The sequence below is a fragment of the Phragmites australis genome, chromosome 18 (genome assembly GCF_958298935.1).
Source record: "Phragmites australis chromosome 18, lpPhrAust1.1, whole genome shotgun sequence".
Taxonomy (NCBI): domain Eukaryota; kingdom Viridiplantae; phylum Streptophyta; class Magnoliopsida; order Poales; family Poaceae; genus Phragmites; species Phragmites australis.
Window position 1 is genome coordinate 26,086,144 of NC_084938.1, and position 13,899 is coordinate 26,100,042.

General features: G+C 46.0%; 1 protein-coding gene across 1 annotated transcript; it reads right to left on the minus strand.

Annotated features, from left to right (window-relative positions):
* Positions 1-5,166: 5,166 nt before the first annotated feature.
* Positions 5,167-6,463, minus strand: LOC133899474 (uncharacterized). The gene is made up of 2 exons (XM_062340457.1): positions 6,273-6,463; positions 5,167-6,121 (listed from the first exon to the last, which is right to left on the minus strand). Exons 1-2 carry the CDS (start codon positions 6,438-6,440, stop codon positions 5,537-5,539), a joined length of 753 nt encoding a protein of 250 aa, XP_062196441.1. The 5' UTR covers positions 6,441-6,463; the 3' UTR covers positions 5,167-5,536.
* Between the last annotated feature and the right edge of the window lie 7,436 nt (positions 6,464-13,899).

Consider the following 13,899-nt stretch of genomic DNA (forward strand, 5'->3'; position numbering starts at 1 on the left):
AGTTTATTTTTAGGTAATTCTAGCCTTAAGTTGATTTATACACAATTGTTTTATAGCTTTTGTTCTTCTTTGAGTGGTGATTTGAATTGAATATCTCTCAATTCAAATCTTTTCTTAGATTCTTTTCCACTCAGATCCGAATCGAATTTAAATCCTTTTTTATTCAAATCATATTCCCAAATCTCGGAGCTTTACCTCTATCTCATAATTCAAATATTTCCATTTAAATTGATCCTAATCTAAAGTCAAATTCAAATTCAAATCTCTCATTTGAATTTAAATCCAACAACCATTTTACCTTTTTCCTTCTCCCTGGGCCGAATCTCTGTTTTTCCCTCTCTGTTCTACCCACCGAGCCAGCCCCTTTCCTTCTCCCTTTTCTCCCTCTTCTCCTGCGCTGCCGGACCATCTCGCCCATGAGCGCGCCAGCGCTCGGCCACGCCACCGCGCTACCGACCCAGCCGCGTGCTCACGCGTGTGCCAGCACTCGTCCGCGCCCCGCCCTCGCTGCGCCGTCCAGGTGTCGCGCATCCAGCGGATTCCCCATCGTGCTCTCCCCTTCCTCCTCCAGCGCGTCGCCGCGCCTCACTAGCTCTCACCACCGCGACGGCCGGCGAGCCACTTGATCTCCATCTCCCATACCGCAACGCTCTCCTGCTCTTTCTCTCCCTCTACGCTCTCTCTCCCACAGCCCGAGGGCCTGATGCCGCACGACTTTCGCGCCCCGCCCATGCGTGGACGGCGCAGAGCGCCCATGTCGCGGGAAAAATGGTGGGCGCCGCTCCGCCACCTCACCGCCGCGCTACCCGCCAATGACACGCATGCACCACCTCCCTGTGCTCCCTTTCCCGCTATAAATAGTGCAGCCCTGGTTTCTCTTCTCCCCTTTTCCCCCTATTACACCACCGTCGTCGCCATTACACGCCACCGCAACTCGCCGCCGCCAATTCTCCAACCACGTGCTGTCGAGGAGCCTCAGGACCTTGCCACTGCCTCTGTGCCATTGCCAGTTCACCGGAAGCCCAACGGGAGCCCGTCCGCACCAATAATCGAGCAGCGTCGCCACCACCTCTTCGACGAATCGCCGACCGCCGTCCCGCTTCTCATCGTTCTTGAGCATGGTGAGCACCCCAGGACCCTAGCACCCCCTCCTAGATAGCGTGTAGGCGTCCCCGTGCTCTCTCTTAGCTAGATGCCGCGTGCCGCCATGAGCTCTGCTCTCCGTTGCCGTGTAGCTGTCGCCGCTGGCGTGTCCTTGCCCTGTGTTGTCGCCGGCCATCTCGTCGTGTCGCTGAGGGGTCTAGTGGCCCCTTTTTTCTTACAGGTTGGCACCTCCAAGTGCAGGGGAGGTGTTGTCCAGTTGCGCCGCGCCGATGTCTCCTCTCTAGCCGTGATTTAGAACCGTTCTCGCCACCGGCTGCTGTCGGCGGGTGCCCAGCCGAGTCCGTCGTAGCGCGTAGTAGGTCGGCATGCATTCGTCTTCGTGGAGCCCCGGCCGGAACGCTTCTCCGGCGAGCCTTCCAATGCGTGCCGCCGTCAATTTCTCGCCACCGGCCGATTCTCCCCTCCCCTCCTCTGCTTGCCTAGCGCCAGCGTGCCTCACCTTCAGTTCCTTCCTCGCGTCCTAGCTTAAAAACTTGACTTTGAGCCTACGCAGATTAACGACGAAAAAACGCACAATGACTAAGCAAATGAACACCAGAATAAAACCAAGAAATACCGAAGCGGAAGAAGAACGATTGAGGGAAAACGACAAAAGCTAAACCTAGCGGAAGACGATTGGCAACTCTAAGCAACGTGAAACTAATACATAGAGAATAGTGGGACCATCTAGCGAAGCTAGGTTAAGCTGCTAAATTAGTTGTTTTATTAACCTAAGAAAAAACCTAAACAAGCACGATCAACTGGGTGAGCGTTTATTAGTTTAACTGCTGAAAGACGACAATTAGGGTTTCTATGTGTAAGTGAGTGCATGTGTACCGACATAAACATATGTGCGATACTTACGTCTATATGTATGTGAGCAGGTATACATATTTACATAAGTATAACTCTAGGCAATTATACGTGCTTAAGTGTGGAGATTAAATATTCTAATCTATAGCACTAAATATGGTTATTTAGTAATTAATCTTAATTACCAAGTGTTGTTTAATTTTCATACTAATTTAGCTATATACTATAGTTATGTTAAAAACATACATGTAATTAATTAATTACGCTAATCTATTCTTTGAATCTAATTAATTAATTATCAAAAGGTTATTCAATTAATTAATTATTAGCGTTTAAATTATTCTATCATATTCTAATGACTAGTATTTATTTATTTATACACTGTTTAACTTATTACATTAAGTATACTTGGATTAATCCTATAGCTTAAAGCATGAAATAGCGATATACTCCAACTAAAATAAAAACAATCTTGAGTTTATTCTAATTAACAAAAGGATTAATTTAAGCTAGGTTATCATAGGTGACTATACTACGATTATAACCTAAACATAATTATCGAATTATCTAACTCGACTTTATTTATCAAAAGGCGAAACTAATTATTGGCTTAAATGTTGCGGCACGAAAATAAATATCTAACGAGAAAATAAACAAATTCCAAAATTTATAAGACTTGACAGGGATGAAGATTATAATTTTAGAGGAATATCGGCGAAAGAATCATCGATATCTAAGTTGAAACGGAGGAGTTATGGCCATCAGAAGTTTTGCTGGAAATGAAATCCTGAAAATAGAAAAGGAGCACTGTGCTGCGGATTCAGTCCACGGGACTTGTGAACCGGAGGGGATTCGTGAGGAGGGTGCGTCGTGGACTAAATTTCGTGGACACAGTCTGCGGCTCGGTGGACTTGTGGACCAGGGGGACTCGGGGGTGTGGTCCACCATGGACCCAGGTTTGTGGACCGGCCCGGGGCCCACCTGGCAGTGAGGGGGTGGATGGATAAGGTCGGGCTAAAGATAAGGCTGGCCGGGTGGCTCATGGCGTGTGTGTGGAGCTCGGAGAGAGAGGAGTCCGGAGGGAGGGAGGAGCTGGAAGGGAGGAGACACGTCGGAGAGAAGGGGACTCATCGGCGAGGCTCGCGGGCGGTGCTACAGGGGTGGACGACGCGAGCACACGGCGCGATGGAACATGGAGCGTGGACGGCGCGCCTGCTCGGTGCACGGTGTGCACACGGGCGGTGGGCCGGTGGGTTGGGCAGTGCGACTGCGTAGACCAACGACACGAGGCGGCGCGTGCGATGCAAGAGGCGGTCGGGTGGTGGCGCAACGCGGTGTGCGCGACCGGAGTAGTGAGGTGGTCAGCCAGGGGATGTATGGCATGCCAGGGAGAGTGGAGTGGGGAAAGGAGGGAGGGAGAGACTCACTGTGACGGATGGTGCGCAGACGGTGACGTGAGCCATCAGCGGGACGGCACGGCTCGGCGTGAAGGAAGACGGAGGGGCATCGAAGGAAGGAGATGACGGCCGGGGTGGAGGCTTCGAGCTCACCGGCAGCTGCAGGGACGACACGCGGGCGACGCGGAGGAGCATGCGGCTGAACGACGGCGCGCGCGGTGGCACGGGATGGTGTAACGCTCTGGACAGTTGAGCTGTTGCTGCTGGTGGCGCGAAGAAGAGCAGAACGAAGCTGGTGCTACAACTGATGTGTGTTTGTTGTGTTTGTATGTGTGATGCATGCTCGGTGGTGTGCTGGTGGGGAGGAGGAGAAGGCCGGCGTTGGTGGTGCTGTGTCGTGGTTGTGAGGCTTGTGTGTGTACTCTGGTGTGTATGTATGCATGTGTGGGGGAGTTTGCAGGTGGACCATGAGAAGAGAGGATGATGATTTGGTTTTGCCATCCTCGGTGAAAAGATCAAAGGGAGGTGATGGCCAGTATGGGTGTTGGCCGGCTGGTTTGGCCGGTGCAGATGAAAGAGAGAGCAGGGCATGGGAGCACGGCGTGGTCGGTGGACTTTGCTGCCGAGATGAACATAGAGAGAAAGGGAGCTCAGTGAGAGGGAGATGAGAGAGAATATGTGATATTTTGTGTAACCAACCAATTGATGTATTTGAATTGAACTGGATTTGTATGATTCAATTCGAATGTAATTGAATTTTAAATATCCAAATTGAGTAAATCGTATTAGATCAGAATGGATGATTCAATTGTGATTGAACTGAAATGGACATTGTGTTGGTATGATGATTTGAATATGAGATTTGAACTTAGAACTTGATTCGAATCGAATTGAGTTCAAATTGCGAATGATTGAACTTGGAATGAATTGAATATAATTCGAATTGCATGCGGTTATCAAATCGACAATGATTTGATGATTCTGGATTTGAGATATTTGGGATTGAATTCAAATATGAGTATTTGAATTCGGATTTGGCATTAATCCAATTAAGAGTATTTGGATTTGAGATTGATTCAACAAGAATATTTGAAGTAAATTGAATGTCGGTGAATTGAAACTAGATTGAGATTCGAATTGGAAAGAGACTCAATTCAAGTAGAACAAAATTAAATGGGGATAATTCAATTGAATAATTGAATTATAGATTTGAGTTGGATTGGAAGATTAATTTTCATGGATTGATTTGGAAAAGAAAGTTACCGAAGTTACTTAAACGGATTCGAATTTGAGAGACATTCAAATTCGAATCGTCACACAAAGAACCATAAAACAATTAAACCAAATTGTAAATGATCAATTCATTGCAGGGATTAGTTCAGAAACTAATTCAGTGATCTTTGGAATACTTAGCCAAATAATATATTTGAATATACACGTATAAGTATATACATGTTCAAATATATATTTTCTTGATTTTATACCAGTTTAATAATTAAAAAGTTTTAATTTAAAACGAATTTTGTTATTTTCTAAAATGCTAAAATTCAGGTTGTTACACATCATGTAGACATGTAACTCTTCACATATCAAAGACTATATAAACTAAAAAAGTTCTAAGTATGAATCTCTTCTTTAATTTGGATTAATTTTAATCAATAAAATGTCATATCTTGAGCGAGATCTATGGTGAATGGTACACTCCATGTGTGGTCTTTAATATATTTTGTTTAAAGATACGTGTATTACAATATTATTGATTGCATGTGTAACACATGCGTGGTTACTAAGTTGATCACTACAGCACGTGATAAAGATAAACTCGAAGAAATTAAGAATAAAACGTCTTATTGTAATACGGAGGAGTGGATGGAACATCCGAATATGCCAGAGCCATACAATTTGTACGCACTACCAACTGAGCAATGCTGTAATGGTGCAACTGGAGCCGTCCTCCATGCCTTCTAAAATCCTCAATGTGACACGAAGTTTCCTCAGCGATAAAAACACCTTCACCAACCCACCACTCGTCAGTTGCTAGAGCCTAGAGCACCACCAGTTAGTTGCCAGATGCATTGCCAACAACCTGTTGCATATGGATGGGCTTCGGTTCAAAGCACCTCCGATCCCTTGCTGATGCGTCTTGCTTGAATTGCTGTCTGTCTCGCGTCATCAGATTCAGATCAAGCTTCCATGCTCTGATCGCTCTCAGTATCCATATCCACCTTCCCATTGGCCTCGCCATTGCTGCTCCCTTTCTCGGCGTACTCGACCATGTCGATGTTGTAAAGTATCGGGAGCATGGCCATGGAGCAGAGGAACGGCAGGACCGGGCCGAAGATCCAGAGCAGGAGGGGCGCGCCGGCGAAAAACAGCCTGTTCCCGGCGAGGTTCAACAGGAAGCCCCGCTCCAGGACCTTGGCGACGTAGTTCCTGCTGACCGCTGGGAGGCGGAGTGCAGTGGTCGGGGACGCCGGCGAGAGGGCGTTGACGAGGAAGGTGGCCTGGTTGAGGGTGAAGATGGCGGTGGTGTGGCAGAGGAAGGCGAGGAGGAAGATGACGAGGAGGAGGACGTACTTGAGCGCCATCATGTACTCGCTGTGCGCGCCGAAGACGGCGTCGCTGAGCGGCTTCTTCACGGCGTAGGTGCTGCTCAGCACGGCCGCGACGCCCGTGCAGAAGAGGATGGACGTCGTCGCCACCAGCGTGGAGCCCATGAGCACGTTCCGCACCGACTGCACCACCAGCACCGCCTTCTTCTCGTTGTCCTGCATGCACGTGCGCGCAAATACGTGTGGATCAGTCCGCATGCATGGTGAACTCGCCGGCGCCATGGGAGGCCACGGGCCCACGAGTGAACAAGAAGCTAGCTAAAGGCGCGCGGCATGCATGCACGGGCGCAAGAACGCACGCACGTACCTTCATCATGCTGAAGATCCAGAGGCGGCGGGTAGCGGCGTTGATGCCGACGGTGGAGCGGAGCGGGCAGCGGCGGACGGCGCGCCAGAGCCAGAGGTGGTACACGGCTTGGAAGAGGATGCTGAGAGGGATCAACACCACGTCCAAGTAGCTGTCCCTCCACGCCATGGCAGATCGATCGACCGATCGAATGCCAACCTCGGCGTCCACAGCTGTCTGCTCAGGCGTGAAGATATATAGACAGGGGGAGCTGGCCGAGCTGACCACTATCTCGCCAGGAGCACGAGACGACGACCAGAGTGCGAGTGCGAAGCACATTTCACGCATGGTGGAAACTTACTCAAAGGGCACGATGCTTAGAAAAAAAAAACCCACTCACCTAAAAGTGGTAAGAATTAACTAAAGGAATATGTTCAAATCTCACCCTGTCTCACGCAGCATGACGAAGCAGCCTCACTATTAACAGTTTGTTTGTCAGAACTTTAGCTTTAAAAATTTTTAGAGTTAATTATCTCTAACTTTAGAAATTTTTAAAGTTAAAGCTGGAGCTCTGCAAAACATGTTCCGTCCTGTGTCTACCTATTTTGTTACTTTTCTCTAAACTTTTTTAGAGGAAAAATTAAAAGGTATATGTTGCATTGCTCTGGATTAATTTCACTTTGATGAGACGTTAGTGCTCTTATTCTTAAACGTGCCCACTGATATGAGACATGGTTTCAGAGTGCGTGCACCATGCAAATCCATTTAAAGCTTTGACCACTGAAAAAATATACTGAAGTGTTTTAGTAATTTGGCACATGAAAATTGTATTGTTGGGGTTTCCCTTCCACGAAAGCATTTCCAGATCATCATATTCTACGATATTTTTAGTTTAGGCAGAAATGGTTTTCGTAAAAAGAAGAAGAAGAAAAAGGTAAGGGCCAAGTGAGTGTATCGCAATCATGTCGTTGACTAATACGGCAGATAGAACTGAGTGGAGGTATGGTATACTCCTCACTGCTCTCTAGCTTTCTTTTCGTGCGCCATGTGATATAACACCTTAAATAATCATTTCACAAGAGAGAAACTTGCTCATCGCATGCATTTAGCTGCTAACTATGGGCCTATGGCACACAGACTTAACGGTGTGCTACCTCAGCTTAATTTCTGACTGAAAATCAAAGTTCGATTCCATTTTGAACTCATAGCGTAGGCCTATGAGCTATGACTACATTAACTATTTCCCTCACCTAGCTTCTTGAAAGAAAATATATCTTTGAAAAACGTGAAAAAAAATATACGAGTAAATATTAAAACTACATTTCTTTTGACTTAACTATTATAAAACTACATTTTTTGTCTCTATTTTACGTCTAGCTAGCTCCGCGGATGTGTCGACATACATGTCATCGTCATCCTAATTTGCCATAGTGACGGATTCAGATGACCAGATGAGAAAGTTATCACTCTTTTGTTTCTTCTTCCTATTCTTCTCTTCTTTTTTCTTTTTCATAGCTAGAAATTAAGGAGGGAAAGGGAAGAGGAAAGGCTGGAGACGAGGAGCAGCAGGGCTCGAGCCCCCTCCGCTCCCCGGATCCGTCCCTACCAACATGGAGTTGATTGCGTACGTGAGGGTTGTGAAGCACGCGTGAATCAAATCTGTTTGATGCAGTACGCCTGTGCACTTGCAGACCTTGCCGGTGTTGTTGGTTACGGGTACCCCATGACCCATGTCGTCGACGGTGCTGAAGAAGATGGTCGAGATATATACATGGTGGGTGTGTGGCTGCCGTCTCGGTCGGCTCCATTTTTTTGAATGTTGTGTGGCAAAACTGGTGTGGCAGGAGATTTCGTTTATTTTTGGGAGGCCCTTAGGCTCGGATTTTGAGTCTGTAGCCCCTCGGTGGATTAGTAACAAGAAGAATAGAATCATGAATATGTGCTGTGCTGCTACACTTTGGTGTATATGGAAACCAAGGAATTCTATGTGTGTTTCAGGGTCAGGCGTGGTCGGACGTGCAGTTGTTGATGGCCAAAGTGGCAAGGATGCTGCCAAGTTGGTTGGGTGATGTGTGCAAATTCGGGCCCTATTTATTTGTCTCTTAATTGTGTATTTTTTTTTATTATGAATTGTAGATTCTACAAATAAATGGTCAGATTTTAGAAGTGAATTCTGCAAATATATGCATGTATTATGGTACAATCTATAAATCACTCAATGTGAGCTTCTACAATGCACAATTTAAAACCCAGAAGGTAAATAAACATGACCTCAAATTGGCCCAGATAGATCAACATATTAGAGAACTGAAGAGCCGGGCGAGGATGCAGGGATAGTTCGGGGATCTCTGCATCCTGCAGTCATGCAATCACAGACTCACTACGATCAGAATAGCCAGTAGGTTAGAGAAAGAGAACGGGTATTAAGGTCTGTTTGGCAGAGCTTTCAGAGTAGCTTCCCGTCTGGAATTAGGGGAGCTCTACCAAATAGCAGCTTTCAGCTTTTAACTCATTGAGTGGAATTTGTGAAAGTAATTCTCTGAAATAAACTAGAAGTCGTGGAGCTAAAAAAACGCAGATTTTCTTGATTCAGTTCCCACACAGAATCACTTTCTCCATATATTTTATTTTAGAGAATCACTTTCAACCACAGAATCACTTCTTTCAGATAAACACTTAGCATAGAAGAATTTGGATTAGAGAAAACCCTACCAAATAAATCCTTACTCAAAGTTGGAAAATGATGTAACAGAAGTAGAATTTGACGAGCGCGCTTCGAATACGCTTAACCCGAGCTGAATGGTAAATTTGGAAACCTTTTCACTAAAAAGTCAACAGTGCACAAGATCTCTGACTTTTTCCGAGGGTTATTCGAGGGTGGTTGTCGGTCCAGCGCATTCCTTCAGAACTTTCTCAAATGTCCAATAATATTTATAGTGTAAATTGGACATATCCCCAAGGTGGATACAAATCACCGATAAAACATTACTGACTTAGAATCCCCGATAAGACTTCTAGTATAAAAAGAAATGTATAGCAAAAGAAATAAACCGACGGCCACTTAAAAATATAACTCTCGGGAAAAGTTAGAGATCTGGTAGGATACATCATTTTTCTTCTTTGCAATCACTCTCAACTTAGGGATATGCCATTTAATGTTATTTTACAGGTTCACTGTCGTTTTCTAGCAAAGAAAAAGTAGAAAAATTAAGCAGCATATCTGGCCAAGTCCAGCGCCAAAATAAGAGGTCAATGCATAATTTAAGGGGGAAAAGAGAAACATACAAAAGCAGCGTCGTGCCATAACATTGCATTATCAACATGAAAATGGCCAGGTCAGTGTCCACATGCAGTGATTAATAAAACCATGAACACTTTATAAGCCACCTTTACATTAATGAACAAATGAGACCCAAGCTTCTTAATCAAGTGATGACGAGTCCAGTAGGCAGCAGGTTGCTGACCTCAAAGGGAGTGCTCTGGAAAGGGCAGAAAATGATAAGGCGTTTTCAGCTAGTGTAAAACATCACTGCATTCCATTCACCATTTTTTTTTAAACAGGGCCCCTTTATCCGGAGACCTTTTTACGGAGAGGTGCAGATCCAGAATCAAACTTCGAACCAGCGGAGATGCTCCCTTGCGTCTTGCCAGTGAGCCAAGCGCTCATCTGCATTCCATTCACCACCTCTGCTCGAACATTCTCTGATCTCTTGAAAAGAAGTCTGCGTGCTTACTTGCACACTTGCAGATTACGGCGGGAATGTCAGCTCGGTTCCCCCATTAATGGCGAAGTTGCACTGAATTTTTGTAAACTAAGAAAGTTTTATTTCGAAATAAAATATCGTTCCAGACTCTATACCAAATGAAATGCTGATGCATATAGCCATTACAAAAGAAAGAAAAAAAGAAAATAGAAAAGAATAAAACTAGGTATTCGCAAACCAACACCAACATTCGAACCCAAACCTACAGCTCACGGTACTGAATGAGCGCACGGTACTGAATAACTGAATGCATGCGTGACTCACTACGACCGGCATGCTCGTATGCAGCGACGCCGCGTACAGCCCTGAGCCACGCGGCCTGGACGGGTTCAGTCCCAGATCGCAGGTCCAGCTGATCCAGGCCCAAGGTAACTGCTCCAAATGACGACCCAGGCTCACGTTCTTCCCGCACGCACGGGCGCGGCACCGTGCATGCACGCGTGTGGGGGTGCGGCAACGGCCGACGAGCATCTCCGGTGCCGCGCGGCGCGGTGCCTTGTGAAGCACAGGGTCGGCGTACGCCGATGTCGAAAGACCAAAGGGCATGAGACGTTTTTAACAGAAATGACTATTAAATAATAACGGTGATTTTAATGATTAATAATAATATAAGTTATTGAGATTAATTTATTTATTAAGTATATACGTTATTAGGTTTTATAGGTGCAATACATTAAAAATCCAAAGTAGTCAGGATAGAGTTTGATTGAATTAGAAAAGTCTTAAATTTTTTTTCTCACCGGATAGATCGGTGTAGAGAAGTTTGCACCCACTAGAGTATTTCCTACAGAGAAAGTTGTAACTATTGAATACTGAAGAGTAATCCATCGGATGGTCCAGTGATTAGCTTGTGCGCACTGGATGATCATATCAAAGCATTTCTACTAGAGAGACTGTAGCTATTGAAGCAGATGGATAAACTGATCGGATAATTTGGTGATCACAGAGAAAGTTACCGAAACATTTTCAAGAAAAAGAAGAGAAAATCCAACTAATCGGATAGTCCGATGATGAGGAAGAATAACACACCAGAGCATTTTTTGCAGAGTCGTTTCTGAGCTGAATGATGAAGAACAAATGATTGGATAGTCCAGTGTGAAGAAAAAGTGCACCGAATGCTTGTACTGGAACAATTTACACAGAGATGTTGCAAAGGTTCGGATGGCTCAAGATAACTCACCAGAAGGTCCAATGATAGATTTAAAGGTATAACGGAGTGTTCGGTATTCACAGATGCATTAAATAGAGTTTACAATGGCTAGTTTTTGAGGTTGTACTCACCGGATAATCCGGTGTTAGTACTGCTGTTCTCACCGGATCATCCAGTGTTAATAGTTTTTCTGAGCCGTTACGAAAATAGCTAGTTGACAGGTTTGAGACTATAAATACCTCTTTACTCGATCATTTGAAGGTGTGGTATATAACTAGAGTACAGAGAAGACTTGAGAAGATATCTAAACCACCGAAATACTTAAAGTGATCATTTAAGGTAATTAAGCAAAAGATTAGTAAGTGATTAGTAATTATAGGCACAAAGAAAGTGTTGCTAAGTGATTGCTACCTAGCGAGTGGATCAAAAAGTGATCCTAACTTGTACTAAGTGGTACGCCGGCGCCTTGAAGTCTTAGAGACTCGCCAACAACTTGAGCCAGAGTTTCTCAAGCTTGTTGACCCTCCTACTTGGTGTGTAGCGACAGCAAGACACATATACGGGGACGCGGAGACCCTTGCCTTGGTGGCTCAAGCTTCGAAGTGATCACGACGGTAAGTAACGGGAAGAGAGCTGTCGGAGGGTGAACTCCTCAAGCGGGGATCCAGAGGGACCCCCTTTGAGATTCGGCCGGGGGATAATTCTGAATCCGTTTTGCGGGTGAAATGAATGGGCGTAAATGAGATGCATGTGAAATGGAATGATCGGATGCAGGAAGGAGTAAATACTCAGGGGATTTTTAGACAGGTTCGGGCCGCACTGAGCGTAACACCCTATTCCTGTGTGTATGCTATAAATGCTCTGAGAATGTCTCTCTGAGTATCTGCTGAGTTACAAGCATATTTGTCTAGTCTAGAGCTTCGTGCTCCTTATTCTTCGACCGATCTAAGCTTCTGTGCTTGTCGCCAGTTGCCGAGGATTTGATCTGGTCCGAACTGGTCCTTCCTTCTCCGGGGAGCTCGCCCCGCCTTTATACCCGCCGGGGCGGTAGTGTACCCAGAAAGGGTGGCACAAGTTCCAAGGCGCTATAAATAGAAAGCAACCATCATGGGCTGCTGCACGAGGTGACGGAGAGGGTTGAAAACGCGTCCCCATTCGGTCTTATTCGTCATCATGTCGTTTTTCAACGGGCGCCGCGGGGAGGGCCCACCAGGCAACCACCGAGCAGCCCGGTGTGCCCGCCCGGTCAGAGCAAGCCTGAAGCATCAGGGCGGCAGGCGGGGCGTCTTGGGCTTCGCGATGTTATCCCGAGGCGTGCCGGATGTCGCGCGATAGGACCTGTGCATTAAATGTCCTCACGCCTCCCTTCCAGGCCGTGGCAAGGTCTGACAGCAAGCGTGAGGGAGCAGTTAGAAGTGACAGGCCACGCGCCCTTTTAAATGCAGCATCGGGCCTCTCACCAGCTGACACCTCACCGCTAGGTCTCTGTGGGGGCCACCGGCGAAGGACTTCTCAGGCCCTCAGAGAACCGAGTACTCGGGGGCCACTGTCCACGGTCCTGAGCACTCTCTCCCGGAACTGGCTATCGGGTCCTTGGTGATCTGAGTGCTCGGGGGGCTACTGTTCACGGCCCCGAGCACTCTCTCCCGGAACTGACTTCCATTGAGTCCTTGGGGGACTCGGGTGCTCGGGGGCCACTGTTCGCAGCCCCGAGCACCCTCTTCCCGGTACTTGGCTTTTCTTGTCATCGGGGGACTTGAGTGCTCGGAGGCCACTGTTCGCAACCCCGAGCACTCTCTTCCTGGTACTTGATCTTCTCGGGTCATCGGGGAACTTGGGTACTGGGGGACCACTGTTCGTGGTCCCGAGCACCCTCTCCTGGGACTTGGTCTTCTCGTACCTCGAGGAGATAACCCCCGCGGGAGGGCGCCACGTGGTACTCTACTGTTCTGGCTTCGGGACTCGGGGACCCCCGATTCCTGTGTCACCGACAAGAGCCTAGTGGTGCGATCTTGTTTTGGTGGCTGGATGACTTATCCAGTTTGAGGCCTTATCTTGGTGGTTTGATGGCTCAAGAGTCATGATCGGATGCCGATCGGGAGTATATCCTTAGTAGAGCTACAACGTGGACTAGAGGGGATATTCATATCATCGATAACATAGGATACAAATCTCTTATGCCGAGTTTACCTTTCTACTTTATTTACGTTTTCATATTTACATTCTTGCAATTTACCTTGCTAGAGTAGGTTACAATCCTCTTTAGTGGTAGAGTAGACATACTAGATAAACCTATAACATGTTTAAATATAAATTAAGATATATTTATCTTATAAATTTTTTAGAAACAATTTAATTTAAATTTTTAAGTATCTTAATTCATCCTTTTTCACTGTAATCACAAGGTTGAACAAGACGACGACACTACGCAAACAGTTTTTAGAAGCGGCTAGTAACTCATTTACAAAGGCTTATTTCTGATTAAAGGTTCGTATAAATAGATGATTTTTATATATGTAAAAGAGATTATGTGAAAACCGATTATTAGATACGGTTTATTTAATGAATCACAAGTGGTAATTCCTATTTATACAGACGGTTCTTTAAACGGACCGCTTCTAGTAGTCGGTTTCCAAATTGACGTTATTGCCCTGAAAAAACTATTTTTTTTGGCCCGATAAGGCACCACTGTGGCCGTGCTGTCATAAGTTATATAATTTTTCACACGAAATAC

Coding starts and splice junctions, on each gene's coding strand:
- LOC133899474 (XM_062340457.1), bottom strand. CDS start 6,440: ATGGCGTGGAGGGACAGCTACTTGGACGTGGTGTTGATCCCTCTCAGC. Junction 6,122..6,272: donor GGATCTTCAGCATGATGAAG/GTACGTGCGTGC, acceptor ACGTGCATGCAG/GACAACGAGAAGAAGGCGGT.